The sequence below is a fragment of the Cheilinus undulatus genome, linkage group 8 (genome assembly GCF_018320785.1).
Source record: "Cheilinus undulatus linkage group 8, ASM1832078v1, whole genome shotgun sequence".
NCBI classification, from domain to species: Eukaryota; Metazoa; Chordata; class Actinopteri; order Labriformes; family Labridae; genus Cheilinus; species Cheilinus undulatus.
In genome coordinates, this window is record NC_054872.1 from 52,134,099 (window position 1) to 52,153,764 (window position 19,666).

General features: G+C 39.8%; 1 protein-coding gene across 2 annotated transcripts in view; it reads right to left on the reverse strand.

Annotated features, from left to right (window-relative positions):
• atp2c1 (ATPase secretory pathway Ca2+ transporting 1) overlaps positions 1-17,647 on the reverse strand; it is an 80,617-nt gene extending 62,970 nt beyond the window's left edge. The window contains exon 1 of one of the 2 annotated variants that reach the window (XM_041793623.1): positions 17,554-17,647. Coding sequence is in view for 1 of the 2 variants with exons in the window: in XM_041793622.1 (XP_041649556.1) it covers positions 17,554-17,577 (24 nt within the window). In the remaining variant the exon portion in view is untranslated. The remainder of the gene's footprint in view (positions 1-17,553) is intronic. The other variant, XM_041793622.1, reaches the window with a different exon arrangement.
• Between the last annotated feature and the right edge of the window lie 2,019 nt (positions 17,648-19,666).

The following is a 19,666-nucleotide window of genomic DNA, read 5'->3' on the forward strand; positions in this document are numbered from 1 at the left end:
TGGTGGTGATAAACACACTCAGCAGGTTTTTAGGGCTGGCTGATGGTTCTTTTCCTGCCTGTCTCTTTGTATTCAGCTTCATTTGACTGCTCGTTCTCCAACATGCAAAACAGAAACAAACAAAAAAGCAAATCATGTCAGTGGACAGACATCAGCGAGGCCGCCTTCGTCTCGTCCTCATTACATCAACCTGCAACCTTTATCGGAGCTTCCCAGCAGCTCCGGTTCGATCCGGGTCAAACTCTATTAACGGGCCTGGAGTCAGAGTGGGCCGAGAGCCAGATCCCTGCAGGGACGCTCATTTTTCTCGAGAGCTGCACTCAGACACTCGACTCAACACCAATCTCATAAACCAGGGAGTGAGAGGAGAGCTGCACCAGAGAGGGAGCTGAACTTTAAACCAGGATCTGAACACACCCGCCATCATTTTATGGCTTTTTTATGGACTTGAAGCTCTCTGAAGAGGTGGAGTGTTTGTGCAAGAGGTGGATGAAGTTTGACCAGTTTAACTTCATGTACTCCATATTCATCAGTTAATAATGTGATATTCATTCAAACCTTCATTCTCACAGCAGAGATTAATCAGGATTCAGGGAAAGGCTGCCACTAACAATCTGATCATTTCCTCCATTAATCAATTTCCTTTTGGTACACTAACATCTACAAATAATGAAAGTTTCCAGCCAAACCTTGGCCTGCAACCACATCTACAAATACTCACGTCACAGGATCTTAAACCAGGTCACACTTCCTGATTATCCAGGAAACAACATCACTATTTTTGTGTTTACTTTAAACTTTCCAGTGTGATCACACATTTCAGTTTGCAGAATGAGCGTGCTTCGAGAAACTTAATTTAGAGATCTAAACATCAACGCTGTGATTCACTGAGAGCTCCTGACCTGCAGCAGCCAAAATACATGTGCACAATTTGCATCAAGTTCTACTTTAAAATGCAAAGTCTGTCACAGATAAAAAACAAAACTGTGCCATTAAAAGTCCTTATTATCTATGCCAATATCAGTCTTACTACAAACCTGCTCTGATGGAGGAAAAACAACTCCTTCTGAGATACAGGCATGGACAAAAGTATTAGCACCCCTGGAATTGGTCCAGAAAATACACCATTTCTCCTAGAAATTGTTGCCATTACAAATGTTTTTGGCATAAACATGTTTGTGGCATTCATGTGCATTGGAACAACACAAAAAATCTGAAGAAAAAAGCCAATTGACATAATTTTACACAAAACTCAAAAAATGGGCCGGACACCCCTTAACTGTTTAATAGTTAACATGAAAGTATTTCAGGGTTTTATCAAGCATTACCTTATACATCTTCTGGAACTGCAAACTAAGAGCTGCAAATTGGGGCCGAACGATTTGGGAAAATAATCTAGTTGTGATTTTTCCCCAGTATAGCAGTTGCACTTTGATATGTAATTATTTCTTAAGTTCTCTATAATATGTTTTTTTAACCAGCAAACACAAGCGATACATCATTCTATATTATAACCATCACAACATTAGATAAAACCTGAGCTGAACAACTTTGAAAAATACCTGATTGTGATGATTTTTACTTGCATTCCAAATTGGATAGGAATTGATAGATTGAAGGGAGTTATAATTATTATGTAATTCTCATGTTAATAAGAAAAAAGTACAAAAAAGTGTGATTGTTGTGGACTATTCTAAAAAAATGCCTGTGGATGATTGCATGATCCATAATGTATGACATCTCTGCTGCAAAAAAAGTTTGAAACTGGTATTTTGACACAATTTTCAGGTGAAAGAAATATTGCATCTTCTGCAATTTGGATATTGCAGCAGGCCATATTGTGATTTTATCAAATTTTCGATTAACTGCCCAGCCCAACTGCAAAGCCATCAGTAAGAAAAAGAGCTTAACAGGTATTTTTAGGGACGTAACATTCGTTGGCTCCCTGTCACAGTCCAACTTTTACCACCAGAGTCTATTTTTTACCTCCAGTGTCTAATTTTCACAAAGCCGACTTCCTGCAGGTCTGCTCAGCAGTGATCTGTAGTGCTGTGCACTCAGGGTGTGGAGCAGATGGACGCTTTGAGCTGCAGGAGTGTTTCAGGTGTGTGTTTCAGGTGAAACAAACAACTTTCTCTGCACTAGTTTCTCTCCACCTAATGTCCATGTAAGATCTGCGTATGGATTTGCATGCTCCGGCTGTAAGAAAAGCAGTACACTGGAGTCACCTCAGAGTTAACAATGCGGTTGCACTTCAAGTCTAAGACGTCTGCATTTTGGATTGGAGTGGATAAGGAGAACCGACTGCTTGGCGTTCCCCAGAGCAGAGCCTGGGAAAGGGGCCACAGGTCAGACTTGAACCTGGGCATCGCGTTAGAGGACTAACTCCTGTTTATCTGGAGAGACCTAACCGCCAGGCCTTCAGCACCCTCTATCCTAGCTTGTTAATCCTGACAACGGGAACTAGAGTGAAGCGGAGCGGTAAGACCGGCTCTGCAGGGCGCACCTAGACCACATTCTTCAACATTAAACCATCAACATCAGACAACAGATGAAGTCAGCAGCATCAATCACAGAATCACCATTACAATGATCGTTTCCTAGTAACATATTTATGATGGTAAATGTAACACTGATAACTGATGAGTCTTTAATGACACTAGAATGCTGAATAATTCATGGATTTCTCTCCCTCTTAACTCTGATATGAATACTGAAAATGTTTGCTGTTCTAGGCTGTGAGCCAAACAATAAAATGGATCTTTTTAACCTTCTTAAGCAGTGATATTCATCATTTCTGAAGACTTTACAACAGAAGGACCAAGAACTAGCAGTTAATCGACTTTTCTCCATTGTTACAAACCATTTCCCTCTTCAGAAACCATCACTGAAGTCACTGTGGCATAAAATCTGAGAGACATAACACAAAGTTCACCGTCAGGACACCGGACAGTCCCTCCCAAACTACCAGTCACTCAGCAGCCAGTTGTTAAGAAATCTGAGACTCTCAGCCTACAGGAGGAACCAGGAGAACATGAACGGTGAGCCCAGAGGTTACACTGCCCTCTCATCAAATGAGCAGCCGTCAGAGCTGCAGGGCGGCGTGCCAGGTTGGTTAGAGGAACTCAGTGTCATTACACAGCGAAGAAAGGCAACACACGTTCACGAAGAAAAAAAGGGCAGTACTCAGATTTAAAGTTTGATTAGCATCAATTTTCGAGTTATTCAAATCCTCAAGTCATATTAGGAATAAGCACGTCCAATTATCTTTGCAACATGACAACAAGGACAAAACTTGGCTCTACTGAACGTGTGCAACCTTAAACCTTCACACATTTTCCCCACGGTGTACAAGATTACTGACCTGTGTTTAAAAATCACATTATAAAGCTGATGCATCTATCACCAACATAAACAGTCCTGTCTCACCCTAAAGCTGATGTATCTATCACCAACATAAACAGTCCTGTCTCACCCTAAAGCTGATGTATCTATCACCAACATAAACAGTCCTGTCTCACCCTAAAGCTGATGTATCTATCACCAACATAAACAGTCCTGTCTCACCCTAAAGCTGATGTATCTATCATCGACATAAACAGTCCTGTCTCACCCTAAAGCTGATGTATCTATCACCGACATAAACAGTCCTGTCTCACCCTAAAGCTGATGTATCTATCATCGACATAAACAGTCCTGTCTCACCCTAAAGCTGATGTATCTATCATCGACATAAACAGTCCTGTCTCACCCTAAAGCTGATGTATCTATCATCGACATAAACAGTCCTGTCTCACCCTAAAGCTGATGTATCTATCATCGACATAAACAGTCCTGTCTCACCCTAAAGCTGATGTATCTATCATCGACATAAACAGTCCTGTCTCACCCTAAAGCTGATGTATCTATCATCGACATAAACAGTCTTGTCTCACCCTAAAGCTGATGTATCTATCACCGACATAAACAGTCCTGTCTCACCCTAAAGCTGATGTATCTATCATCGACATAAACAGTCCTGTCTCACCCTAAAGCTGATGTATCTATCATCGACATAAACAGTCCTGTCTCACCCTAAAGCTGATCCATCTTAAGAACTGGACGTATTGCCAGGCCCCACACCGACGTAGAGAAGAGTCTCCTGGGAACATCTCTGTCACGGAGCTGGTGCAGCCCAGCGCTGATTGAAAAGCTGCTAGGACATGAACACTCGATTTAAAATGGTCATGAGGTGGATTATGTAATCCTGTTCTCTAATAGGATGATGGCCACAGAGAAAAAAAACTAGACCAAGGAAAAGTAGGACAGAGTAGCACACCACAACATCAATTTTATTTCCTTTCTAATCACAGGAAACAGACGACTGTGCAGAAAAGGCAGATGTAACATCTCCAAACATCCCAATAATCTTTTTATTTCAATCTCAGACCATTACCAAGACTTTCCTGAGCAGCAAAACAAAAATCCCCAAATAAAACATAACATCAGCCAAAACTTCCTGGAGACAGATGTGAGGATCTGATAAATAACTGCAGAGTTGTAGAGCTTATGGAGTTTATTCATGAATGAAGCTACTGATAAGCACTATTTTCAGATAAATTTACCAACAGTATTAACAGATAAAACCGTCCCCAGGATGGAAATGTTTTCCATGTGTTAGGGGAAACTCCCAGACACTAAAATGACGGGTTCAGGAACAGTAGCAGCAGTTGTAGTTGACTATAAATAGCAGTGGCACTACAAACTAAACACTCTCAGGCTAGCAGGGTTTGCTGTTTGTTGAGGAAGCCCACAGCTCACTACAAACAAGCTCTCAGGGTTCATTCTATCATTGTGGGTTTTAGGAGCATCTGCACAAACAATAGAAATGTTTAGTCTCTCTTGACTGGCTTCTGAATGGACCCTGGAGCCCTCATAAGACAGGACACACTAGCATCGGTTAGAAGGAATAAATATGTATTTCTCCCCCTGAGCGTGTTACTAATGCACTAATGAGCAGAGCAAACATAGACACAAGGATGGAAGCATACAAAATAAGATGTTTCTATGAGAATGATATGAAAGTGGAGGGTGTGCAGATCTGAGTCCTTGATCACTGCTCCACCTGCTTTCTTTACATGTGCAAGATTTCCTCAATACAATTAAAATCACTCGGAGTGGGGATTCCAAACTCTTTACATGGATGCAATAAAAACATCTGAACAGTAGACATGCACAGCTGCTCAACAGGCAGCCATGTCTTGTTTCTCAGAGCCGAGGCAGGACCCAGGGCCGGTTGTTTCTAAAGGATACTGTTGGGGGACTGTTCCGATGTTGAGGATCCTCACCATTTCTCCAAAGACTGAGTCCTTCAAATAGAATTTTTAAGAATGCACACATGTACCCTCCACTCGCAGGAATTACCCACAATTTAATGTACATTGTTTTCCTTCACTTTAAAGGAATACATAAATAGCGCAGTATCGGGAAGAAGTCGGGTCCTCAAGCACTCAATACACCTTAAAATGTCCCGTTTCCACCATAAATATGTAATCACCATTATTTTATGACATCATAGCAAAGCTGGACGGGTGAAAGTAGGGCCACAGAACAGGATTATATCCATCCAGCCATCCATTTTCTATACCACTTATCCCCTTGCAGTTTTTATCTTTTTATTGCTACAGAGATGTTATGTATGACATATCATGCAATCATTCAGCTGCCATTTTTTTTTTGAATAGTCTACAAAAAATCTTACCTTCTTCACATTTTTGTACCTTTTTCCTTATTAAATACAAGAATGACAAAAACCCTTCAATGCAATGATTAATATCCAATCTGCAATACAAGTCAAAATCATCAGAATTAGACACTTTCAAAGAATTTTTCAGCCCTTGTTAAGGAATAAAAGAGGCTTAAGGAATAATCGCATATCAAACCGCAATATTGGAGACAACGATCGCAATTCAATTATTTTCCAAAATCGTTCAGACCTAATACACGACAGACAACCAGGCATGCTCACATTCACACCTACGGCCAATTTAGAGTCACCAATTAACCTAACGAGCATGTCTTCAGTGGTGGGAGGAAACCGGAGCATGTGAGAACCCACATGCACAGGGAGAACATGCAAACTCTGCACAGAGAAGCCCTGGCTGAGGGGTGAACCAGAAGTGAGGCAACAGCGCTGACCCTTTTTTATCGATTCATTCACATTCATGCGTTGAGGACGAGTCAAAAAAATTAAAGTCTAGATTTTCTGATATTCCTATATGAGGCTCTTCTTTCTCTCCCCTTGGGCACCAGTAGTTCACACCTTCCACCTCCATTCCCACAGAGACACACACACAACAACAGCACAAATCCAGACTTTGTTCCTAAGAAAGGTTTAGTTTGGTTTGGAACTACTTCAGGTTTGCAGCTTCTGACCATGAATAAACCACAGCCTGCAGCAATATTTGTTTAAAAGCTGTGGTGACGAAAGGAAGCAGCACGACAGACTTGTTCAACATCTCAGACAAAGACAGGCAGCTGAGAGGGGAGACTGAGTCTCACTGTGGAGTTCACACACACAGCGCTACATCCAACACACACACTAAACAACAGCCGACAGCAGCAGAATCATCTGATGCTTTCAGGAGCATCGAAGTACAATGTTTTAAAGTAAATGCACTTTAACCCCAGGGAAATTCAGCTTAGATTTATTAAAATTGATAAAACAAAATAAAAACCTGCTTTGATTAATTTCCTTGTCAATTGTGTGTTTTTATTAAGGATAAGAAAAATCATTTAAATTCGTAGATTCAGTTTTTTTTAAAGAAAATCAGAGATTAGATTTTAGGCTGTATCACCCAGCCCTAAGTGCGTAGGATTTGACTTTTTATTTCATATTTTGACCTTTTAAATTCATAATTTTGACCTTTTCTGTTATATTGTGACCTTTAAGGTTCACTTTTTTCACTTTAAATCAAATCTTGACCTTTTAAACTTTGACTTTTAATCCCATACTTCACTTCTTAAACTCCTGATTGAGGATTTTATCTCATATTTTGACCTTTTAGAGTCACTATTCAGAATCTTATCTTCTAATTAGACTTTTTAAACTCTTGATACCTCCGCCAAGGAGGTTGGCCTTTGTGATTGGCAGAGTTAGTTAGTTAGTTTGTTAGTTAGTTAGATTTTTAGCAACATAACTCAAAAAGTTTTGGATGGATTTTCATGAAATTTTCAGGAAATGTCAGAAATGGCATAAGGAAGAACTGAATATATTTTGGGACTGATCAGGATCACCGTCTGGATCCAGGAATGTTTTTAAAGGATTCTGTACTATTGGGAGATAGGGCTAATGGCGGAGGTCTGCACCGTTACCACTTTACACTAGGAGATGGCGGACATGAGTAACTTCAATCCCAGCGGCATTTTTGGGTGTGTTTCTATTCAAAGTTTTGGAGTTTATAGAGTTTGAAAGACGCACGCCCAGTAGAGGAGACGAGTTGGAGCGTAACAGAGAGAAAGACAGCGAATTATAGCAAGAATACTCCCAATGCTGGGAGGAAGAGAGGAATATTCACCCTCTGACATGACTTCCAGTCATCCAGTGAGACCATGGGTGAGACTGTCAGTGCATCTGTTGGCACCGGCAGGCAATGCTTCCACCATGACAGTCCACACGTAGCGAAGCCAATGCTTGGCCTCACCCCTCACTATTGGGAGATAGGGCTAAAGGTCTGCGCTCTCCAAGTGCTTTTCTAGTTTAGCATTTTATCTAATATATTGATCTTTAATCTCATGATTTTAAGTCTCTATCTCATATACTTGCCTTTGAAAAAAAACTTACTACCCACGCCGATGAAATCGGCAGGGGGTTATGTTAAGGGTTCCGTATCTTTGTTTGTTCGTTTCTTTGTTTGTATGTGTACAAGATAACTCGAGAACGGAAAGTCAGATCTTCACCAAACTTTCAGGGAATATTGGGATAGTGGCAGGGAATCGATTCGATTTTGGTGATGATCCGCTCAGTTTTCGTCGGACTTCGAAATTTTGAACACCATAGTAATCAATGGGAGCATGAGTTCCTCAGGGGCGCTGCTCAGGCGTGGGTCTGCCGCCTCGACGGCCATTCTAGTTTTGACTTTTAATTTGCATTTTGACCTTTAGGACTTATAAAGTTGACTTTTTAGCTCAGATTTTTATCCTTTAAACTCATTTATTTATTTATTTATTTGACATGGACACACAGTAGCATTGATGCTTTGATATTTAATCATTTTGAATTTTTATTTTAGAATTCTTAAAATCATTTATCATCAGCGTTTAATTTCCCCCAAAATTCATTGCCTGTGAAAACACGGTTGGCAGCTTTTGGTTAAGTCTTGACCCTGTTAGGCCCTCAGGTTACACCTGAATTCAGATTTCAGCCCCTGCTGTGGTTGAGTTTGACACCCCTGCCTAAGAGGAAGCTTCCTGGATTTGAGAATCAGCTGGTCAAACCCAGCGTTCTGCAGCCATTTTTGTAAACTTTTCCTGTGCTACTTCACAAAAACATAATTGCATCCTTTTATGAGATTATGTAATTGCACAGCCTGACATGTGGTTGTGAGAAGATGAACTGTGCAGCACTGATATCAAACATTTGATATTTAAAGTTTGAGGCTCCAGCTTAATCAGGAGCAGTAAAATAATCATACCGACACCCCACAATTAAAGATTATTTGGACAAAATTTGGTTTCAAAAAGTCAAATTGGGCTTCTCCCTCCCTGATCAGGGCGAGGGGCGGATCAGGCCCAAATGGGGTCCCACTTAAATTTAGCGTAGCCGACAGACACAAAAGCCTCAGACAAATTTGTCTGCAGTTTCTGGTGACTAAAAATCAAATCACCCTCTACTGGGTGCTTGTATCTTTGGTGGCAAAGGTGTGAAAACCATTGCTGCTGGTTTGATTTTTTCCTGAAATGGTACTACAGTCTAAAATTCTGGTTTCACGATTGCACTATGCTACAAAAGTGGAATATCAAAGACAGACGTTCATGGGTCTACAGCCTTCCAGTTCCTTCTCCATCACAGACTGGACAGCATCTTCAGAAATGCTTGAACCAGAGAGGCTTCTGTTGTTGATTATAAAACACTCATCATTAAAAGGTTGATAAATATTCCAACCATAAATCACTGCGAGCAGACGTGAACTTCCTCTAGTGTGAACTGTAGCAGCAGGTTTGGTAGAAGAGTCTAGAAGGACTGCAGGGAGGCAGAGAGCGGATGCTGGCAGACTCAGGCCTAAAAGGCTGCTGTGGAGAACATCCATCAGCCTGACCCGACATGCAGCGAGGAGCAGGGAGGCAGCTGAGTGTGACAGAGAAGCTGAGTGGATGCTGCTCGCCACAAATAGGTTATCGTCTGTTAAACTCCGATGCCCTCGCCCGGCCTCATCCTCATCCTCATCCTCATCCTCATCTTTGGCAGGTACACAAAGAGAGGAGACCACACTCGGCCCGATGCTCACTTTCAGGATTAAGGAGAATTCACATCCTGAACAGAACTGAGATCCTGGATCTGGTCCTATTATTCAGGGTAAGCTGCTTAAAGGTGCCTTTGTATCCCACGCTGCTTTGGGAATAAACATCATGTTAGCACAGAAACAATGGAAATAAGACCTACAATTATCTGCTCTACTCTGCAGACTCTTGCAGGGCTGACTCACTGAACAAATATCATCATCATCATCATCATCATCATCATCATCATCTGGAGTCTTCTCAGCACCATGAGCCCATTCTACTTCACTATCAGACTCCTGTTAATGGCTTTGACCTCTGCAGCCATGAGGAGAGATGTTTGCTTCAAGGGTCATTAAGCTGATTTATGCATAAATTATTCAGCAAGTTAAATATCAAAATAATGAAATGAAGATCCATCAAAAGACATAAAAACAATCTCAGTGATGAATCAAAGCTTGGCTTAACAGAAATAAAGAAACAAAGAGTCTTGGATACATATTTCAGGCGAGTCTTGGTGTGAGATTATTCTTCTTTTAAGTGGGTTTTTCCTTTTCTTTATTAGTTAAAGGGGTTGTAGGATCAGGAAGAATCTACTCTTATCATTAAAACGTCCCAATTTCCCCCTGGTATGCAGTGTAACTGTTTAAAACCCAAACTATAGCAAACAAAGAGTCAAACCAAACACATGCTGGAGTGCATGTGCATGAGCACACACCTTTACAAATGCCTCGACTGAGGGACGAGGTTTAAAAATGAAACATCAACTTAGCACACAAGTAAGGTAAAGAAAAGTATTAGAGCCACTGAAAAAAAAAATTAGAATTTTTTCTACTTGTGAAAAAAAGACAGAATTCTGAGATTAAAGTCAGAATTCTGAGATTAAAGTCAGAATTCTGAAAAAAAAATTGAGACAATTTTTTTCACTTGTGAGAAAAAAGAGTATTCTGAGATTAAGAATTCTGAGATTAAATTCAGAATTCTGAGATTAAGAATTCTGAGACTAACTTCAGAATTTTGAGATCAAAGTCAGAATTCTGAGATTGAATTCAGAATTCTTAGATCAAAGTCAGAATTCTGAGATTAACTTCAGAATTTTGAGATCAAAGTCAGAATTCTGAGATTAATTTAAGAATTTTGAGATCAAAGTCAGAATTCTGAGATTGAATTCAGAATTCTTAGATCAAAGTCAGAATCCTGAGATTAACTTCAGAATTTCAAGATCAAAGTCAGAATTCTGAGATTAAAGTCAGAATTCTGACGTTTTTTCTCTCAAGTGAAAAAAAAAATTGTCTCAAATTCTTTTTTTCAGTGGCCCTAATACTCTTCGGTGGTAAGGAAGTTAGTGTTTGGAACATTATTTCTTTGTTGTAACAATGCTTCTTGTCAATAAATCTTGTACTTTTAGAAAGCCTAATCATGTCCCTTTTTAACTGAGCCACATTTATAAAGAAGAAGCATTTGTGGGATGAGCAGCAGAGCTGAGTGGTTGGTCCATGAAAAATGTTCCAAATCTCCTTCTCCTCATGCCGCTCACCAGCCTGGCTCCTCCCCTTCATGCTGGTCACCAGTCTGGCTTCTCCCCCTCATGCTGGTCACCAACCTGGTCACACTCTGCTGTGGGATGGCATCCCATTCTTCAACCAGCATTAGTCACCAGTCAGCCAGTGTGGTTGTGTTGGTCACTCTGGCACCAACAGCTGATCCCACAAGTGTTCAGTGGGGTTGAGGTCAGGACTGCTAGACCATTCCATCCTTTCCACCCCCAGATTCTGGAGGTATTCTCTGATACATCCCACTCTGTGGGGGCCAGCGTTGTCATCTTGGAAGAGTTCAGTCCCAGACTGTAGGGATAGAGGATGGCCACTGGCTGCAGGACCTCATCTTCATATCTCTCTGCACTGACAGATGCCGCCCCACACCATCACCACACCACCTAAAGATGTTCCTCTATCAGTGCAGCAATCAGCACAGAGTTTTCCATGTCTGCTCCACACTTTGACCCTACGATCCAGCTCCTGTGGGCAGAATCTGGACTCATCACTGAACCGGCAGGTGACAATCTGACTGTCAGCACCTGAGGCTACCAGAAGCTTTGAGTCAGGAGCAATCGCAGGACAAGCGGTTTGGCACTGGGTACCCAAACCCACACACTCAGCTCTGCTGCTCATCCCACAAATGCATGTTCCTCACAAATGTGGCACCATTTAAAAGGGTAATAAACATGCTTTCCAACAGTGTAAGATTTACTGCCAAAAGGTTTTGTTCCAACAAAGAAATAAACTACCAAACACTAATTTACTTACCGTTTGTGCCAATTTTATACTGTAATAATATTACAGCCTGTTCATTAAGATATGGTAGGGACAATAATACAAGATCTATTTCTTGTTGACTGATTCATTGTTTCAGTTGCAGCAATTTGATTCCAATAATTTTAATCAGCATTGCTGGTATAACAGTTTGTAATTAAAATCAAGAAATGACCCAATACTGGGTGCCAAAGACTGTGATATGAAACCTGGACACGATATTGTTTTATTTTCACTAGAATGAAACCTACGTTTAAAACTCTGACGTTGTGAACCTCGGTAATGGATGCAGCTTGGTTTTTGTTATCTTAGCAGTGAGCTTGAATCCTGATTTATTTTTTTTTACAGACAATCTGACACTAAATGAGCAGGATCAGAGGACTCCTGTTACGTCTGTGTGAATGTGGCCTTGTACTGAGAGAGTACTAGATGAGGTTTTATAACAACATGACTACAAAGCCTAAGACAGTCCCAGAATCTCCTCCTGAAGTTCTAACAGAGCGTTATTGTAGAGAGGAACTGAGGCGTCCCACGTGCTCCTGGGTAAATATCACATCTGGGTGGTCAGCTGGTGTGAGACCTGACGGGAATCTGTTCTTCCAACATGAAATCTGCTTCATAAAACAAGAAGGCGGTCGTCTTTTTAGGAGAAGCAGCTCCTTCTTTCCAGCCTTATTAAAAGGTTAAAGATGAATCACGTTAAGCTCAAGATATTTTAAATCTGAAGGCTTCAGTTCTTCCTCTCTGATGAGAAAAGACAGTGCTCTCAGTCTAAATGCAGATTTATCTCTTCAGAGATCATCTTACAGTTCACATGAGGGCTCTGCTGATTTTTACATCAGAGACAGCTGACTGGACCCTTGTTAGGTACCATACGGTTATCTGCCAATCACTGAGCTGCTTTTACCTTTCATTACCAACATCTCTCAAACACAAGCATATAACCAAAGACCAATTTTACACTGAAGGTTTCATCATGATTTTAGGTAGTTTCTGTAGTTTTAGGTAGTTCCGTATGGGTTTCATCATGATTTTAGGTTGTTTTGTATGGGTTTCATCATGATTTTAGGTTGTTTTGTATGGGTTACATCATGATTTTAGGTTGTTTTGTATGGGTTACATCATGATTTTAGGTTGTTTTGTATGGGTTACATCATGATTTTCGGTTGTTTTGTATGGGTTACATCATGATTTTAGGTAGTTAAGTTAGTTTTGTATGGGTTTCATCATGATTTTAGGTTGTTTTGTATGGGTTACATCATGATTTTAGGTTGTTTTTTATGGGTTACATCATGATTTTAGGTTGTTTTGTATGGGTTTCATCATGATTTTAGGTAGTTTAAGTAGTTTTGTATGGGTTTCATCATGATTTTAGGTTGTTTTGTATGGGTTACATCATGATTTTAGGTTGTTTTGTATGGGTTACATCATGATTTTAGGTTGTTTTTTATGGGTTACATCATGATTTTAGGTTGTTTTGTATGGGTTTCATCATGATTTTAGGTAGTTTAAGTAGTTTTGTATGGGTTTCATCATGATTTTAGGTTGTTTTGTATGGGTTTCATCATGATTTTAGGTTGTTTTGTATGGGTTACATCATGATTTTAGGTTGTTTTGTATGGGTTTCATCATGATTTTAGGTAGTTTAAGTAGTTTTGTATGGGTTTCATCATGATTTTAGGTTGTTTTGTATGGGTTACATCATGATTTTAGGTTGTTTTGTATGGGTTACATCATGATTTTAGGTAGTTAAGTTAGTTTTGTATGGGTTTCATCATGATTTTAGGTTGTTTTGTATGGGTTACATCATGATTTTAGGTAGTTTAAGTAGTTTTGAATGGGTTTCATCATGATTTTAGGTTGTTTTGTATGGGTTACATCATGATTTTAGGTAGTTTAAGTAGTTTTGAATGGGTTACATCATGATTTTAGGTAGTTTAAGTAGTTTTGTATGGGTTTCATCATGATTTTAGGTTGTTTTGTATGGGTTACATCATGATTTTAGGTAGTTTTAGTAGTTTTGTATGGATTCCATCATGATTTTAGGTTGTTTTGTGTGGGTTTCATCATGATTTTAGGTAGTTAAGTTAGTTTCGTATGGGTTTTATCATGATTTTAGGTAGTTAAGTTAGTTTCATATGGGTTTTATCATGATTTTAGGTAGTTAAGTTAGTTTCATATGGGTTTTATCATGATTTTAGGTAGTTAAGTTAGTTTCGTATGGGTTTCATCATGATTTTAGTTTGAGTGAACCTAATTTTAAATACCTCAGAGCAGACGCCTTAGGACAGCCCTTTCAGTCTGTATTCTGCATTGGGGATTGAACGTTCCCATTGCGATCTGGCGGACTCTACCTACCGATCCACAGCCCCCCCCTGCATATTATCACTCAGCACTTTGGTTATATGTGAGTCAAACCTGTAAAACTCTGTCCCCATACTCAGTATCAAAATAAAGCCATTGGTTCACTGCTCGTCAGACGTGACACGTTGTTGACAGGGGGCGCCAAAACACAAAACATGAGGTCCACATGAAAAAGTTTGAAAAGCTGCAGGATGCAGCAGAACACAGAGCTACAGTCTGTGTGTGTCTACTCTGCAGGGAATTCAAAGAACATTCTGGATGTGTTTCAGGCCTGTATGGATGTTTCATTTGTTAACAAACTGCTGCAGCTTGTACTGAAATCTGGGACAGCTTTTCTGTGCTTATATGATCTTTCTTCACCGTCTGCTCTCTCATTAAGTTTCTAATCTGTATGTCTGCGCAGCTCTTCCACCTTAAATGTCAATATTTGATCGACCTGCTGGCCGTCCCGTTGTGTTCCAGCGCCTGAAGTGTTACAGCTTCTTGTAAAAGCAGCTCAGTCTCTGCAGAGTTAGCTCGATGTGTTTACATTCACCTCCAGCCTCGTTCATTAGAATACAAGGATATGCTGAACTCAAAGGTAAACACTTCTCTTGTTTCTGGTTTAAAAGCAGCAAACAGACTGTCAAAAATCCCAGTACGAGACAGTTTCCACCCTCACTCTGAATGAACTAATGATGGAGTAGAGCTGGAGATAATTGATGTTTATTGGCTTCAGTTAATGAGTAACTGGAACTGAATTAAAGGTTTGCTTGTTAATGTGCTCTCTGCATGCTGATGTCTGTGCTCAGGAGAAAACGGCAGGCATGGAAAACGGCGCCAAGGACCATAACAGAAGGATCACAACAGGTCGAGAGTCCAGAGATTTCTGGGAATCCTTCCAAGAGTTAAAGTCAGTGGGTCACTCCTGTTTCACAAGTCTGATTAATATTCTGATCAATATTTTACTTCCTCTGCTGCTTGTTTCCAGCCGGTTAACATTTTTAGACTCCAGAGATCTGTAGGGTTTCAGCCGCTAAAGCTAACAAAGTATGCCTGACATCTGAACTATTTTAAGTACCTGGACTGTTGTGAGATTGACAGTGAAGTATGCAGCCCTTGGTTGGTAAAAGAATGTCACTGATAGCAGATATGATGCTGAATGATGGTAATTATCAAAATCAGAGCTTAGGCATCCTAATCTAATATGCTCTGTTATCAATTCATTGCAATTAATCACATTTATTGATGAACTGAGAAGGATTGGATTACAGGGAAATGTATAAACAATCAGAACAAAAGTGCTTCTGAGCTTTAGCTTATGAAACATCAGTGCAGATTTACATGAAAAACAAAAGATTCCACGCCTGTTCATGTGACCACCAGTGCCTGGCGCTGTCATTGACCACTACGTGGAGCTTCAGCAATGGGGATTTTATTCTCTATGTCTTCAAAAGAACCCATAAAGATCGCATGACAACCACTTAAAAACAGAGATATTAATCTCAACCGTACATTTCTGTCCTGTTGGACCCTCCTAAGAAAATTTTGAAATAAATGACAGGGCAGGTTTATGTCGGTAAGAGGCTCCAAATGTCAGTTTTTGATTATGTTTCGATTAACTGCTCAGCTCTACTTTGGCCCAAATCACATTAGAACTGAGAAAGCCTTTTTTGTTTGTTTTTTAAAGGTTTATTTTTGGGCATTTTTGTGCCTTTATTTGACAGAGGAGGACAGTGGATAGAGTCGGAAACAGGGATGAGAGCGGGGAAGAGACATGCGGTAAAGGGCCTCAGGCTGGATTCAAACCCAGGCCGTCCGCGTACATGGGGCGCGCCTTAACCACTCAACCACCTGCAAACTGAGAAAGCCTTTTGAAAGCGAGTCCAAATGTCTTCACGCATCTCAGTTTAGTCCAGTTTTCCTTCTGAGGAAGATTTGATAACATGACCTGGATAAATGAGAACCTACACAGTGATCGTACTTGATGTAGACATAGATTTTCTGATGATAAGTGTGATGTACAGGTCCATTAAGAGATTTAAAGTACGAACTTTCCTCTGTTTCCATTCATTCCTAATGGCTGCCCTCCCCGACCCCCAACAGACATTCAGGATCACGTGGTTGCAAACACCCTCCAGAATACTGCTCTAAAACATGTGATATTGAAAAGAATCAAAATACTGAACATCTAATGGCCTTAGACTGGAAGGTTTAATAAAAGATTGGATGGTAATAATGTTATTATATGGAGTCTAAGACGAACAAAAACATTGACCATGTTCTCATGTAAAAAAAAGAGTCCTGGGTGTCCATTATTAGTATTATCTTGGTTCTTAGTTGCCAGAAATTGCAGGCATACTGTCTGAACTGCACAATAAACATTGGGTACATTTTTATTGCCAGTGTTTGTGTGTAATTTAGACAGTATGCAGGATTTTTCTAGCATTTTTTTGTAAATAAAATAAAGAAATAACCCAATACATAGTGGACGGATTAATTTCACTGCCATTTTCAAAGCTTTTGTGCTCATTAGAAACGATCGTCTGAAAATAACCCGTGGTAATGAAAAGTACCGAAGTGCTGAACATTGTGGTAACCTAACATTGCCGTTGGTGTGCTGCAGATGAAATATAAATGAGACAAAGTAGATGAGCACATCAGCCCCTGTCAGCCATCAGCTCCTCAAACCACCTGCAGCATCACATTCAAACACTCACAAACATACAGGAAGGCTACGTTCAGCTTAGCCAGTTAGCATGTAAGCTAGCCTCCGCCGCCGCCGGTGTTTCGGTTTCACTAGTGACCGAGTTATGTGGTGACTATAAACTCAATGAATCCGTAGATACCGTCGTCATAGTAGCTGTTAAAAACGACAACACCCCTCATGAATTTATCACTATTTAGCTGTTATTGTAATATCAAAATATGGTAATGTGATATGTATCTAATAACGAGGCATTAGCGAGGACATCTACAAACATTCTGCCCAAAGTCACCGGGTAACACGGTCACTCATTCATCCGGTACACCGGCTAGCTAACAGATTCGATAAAAGAGAACAAGGACGAGCAGTTAGGAGAGAAAGAGCCCAAACATTTAACCCCATTCATTATCAGCACACTCCTGCTGTCCACACCTCGTCTGCCACCATGTCAGCACCCAGCAGTGTCACCCACGGACACGCAGGCTAACGTTAGCGTCCCCACGGTGACAGCAGCAGGCTAACAGCCGATCACAGAGCTCCTCTCTAGGAGGTAAACTAACCAAACAAACCCGCTGCCTGCATCACATCGCGGTGGTCTGTTTAACTCCAGAATGTTCGCTGATAAAAATGTCTTTCTTTCGTAGACAGTGGGGGTTATTTAGCCTCTAAATGAGCCGCCATTCATCAGGAAAAGTGAGTAATTGTTAAACTTACCAGCAGCTCCCGTTTCTTCAGCATCTTCCGTGAAATCCCACCGCGGAGCGTTTTTCTCTGACAGCACACAGTCCACCATGTCACAAGCACTGAGGGCAGGGCGATCAGCACTTCCGGTTAGGGCTCCAAAATAAAACGAAATTACGTACGGGAGGTGTCCCGGAAATGATCCGTATGTCCGTTTCCTCTACAAAATATAAATAAACAGAAATCATCAAAATGATTGAGACTGAATCGATTTGTTTGTATTAAATGTATTTGTTGACGAACTGTTGTTAATGTATATTTTATTTTTAATGAATCTATTTTTTCTTTTTCTTTAAATTTCCTTTTTAGCTACCAGTGTTAATTTTGTCGAACTGTTGTTAATGTATATTTTATTTTTAATGAATCTATTTTTTCTTTTTCTTTAAATTTCCTTTATAGCTACCAGTGTTAATTTTGTCGATTTAAACTAACCCTAAATGAGGGGTCGACCTTTAATGTGGACTAACAAAAATTAGATCTTTGGTGAGAAAAACTGAGACTGAAAGTAATTTCAGTTTTTTTCAAGAATATCAAAACAAGACTAGAATATTAGTGCTTGACTACTGATATTTAGAAAAATCATAATAATTCTCTACATTACTTATAAGGTATGCCAGTGTTTTCATTATTTGAAATCAAAATAAGTATTGAAAATGCATTAAAATTGGTGTTTTACATCATACCAGTGTTAGATAGATAGATAGATAGATAGATAGATAGATAGATAGATAGATAGATAGATAGTCTAATGGCAAGGACTAAGACCACATTTTCAAAAGCTATCAAATTTAACACAGAATTTTACTATTCTTTCACATCTATATATTGTTTCAAGGTATGAATTTGTATATTTCAAATTAACAAATGGCATTTTGTAATGTAAATTTATAATATGATAGACATTTTTTTTCTTTTTTATTTCCTCTATCTTTTTATGATTTATTCTCTTTTCATTTTAATTAATTCATTTATTAATTAAAAAACTACTTCTTATGATACCAGCAGTTTCTGTATCTGTCTAGCCACTATTATAATCTTTATAGTGAACTCGTTGGTGAGTTTTGGATTGAGACAAGTCGAAACTTCTAATCCTTCAAAGTTACAAAAAGAAGGGGAAAAAAACAAATCAGCCGTGTAAATTAATATTTCCATGATTTAATTTAATGTTATACCGTTCATCTTCCCGGGAAGTTACCGCTAACTTAACGAACCGTAGCCAACCACACAGCGGCTCTCGCCTGCTGCCTGTGCCAGAAAGTTCCTTTTGGATACAACGAAGATCGTATATAATGCAAGAGGACGACTTGATGAGGAAAAGGGGTTACGTCCGATTTTGTCAGCACGTCAGGTAAGAAGTGGTCAGAAGCTGTAGCATGCTGTCCACATGACGGCACCAAAGAGGACAATTTATCAAATTCTGTCCACTAAAAGCCTTTATGTGATGTCCTTTAAGCTAAGTGACATTAGACAGGGGTTTTGTGCCAAATTAGTCAACATATAGGGCGCCACAAGGGGGAAATGTGTCAACAAATAGGGCACCAAAGAAGGCAGTATATCTAATCCGTCAACACAGGGGGCACCATAGAAGGCGACATGTCACAATTGTTCATGTAGGGGTTACCAAGAGTGGGAAATATGCCAAATGTGTCCACGTAGACGACAAGGAGGGCAAAATTCTATTTTTTTCCCACTTTGAGGACATACAAACGCTAAATTATATCCACATAAAGGACATCGCATAGGGCATTGATATAGCTTATACAAATATGCTCTATGAAATAAGAAGAGACTTAAACGTAAAATGAGAATGTAAAACTTCAAGAAAATGGTGTACACAGTAAACAAATTAAAGACAAATGTTGAGAAGTAGTAAAATAGGCCTGTCCTCTGTGATGGACGTACCATTTTTAATGGACGTATCTCGCTATTATTTGCTGTACTGTGTGAAAAGACTTGGTAAATAAACACGTAAAAGATTTGTTTGCTTGTTTTTCCACACAGGTTTTTCAAGTATAGAGTGGTCCATCTTGACTATAGATGATCTTAGCTGCAGCAGAAATTCACCAGCAGAGGGCGCCTGTCAGCC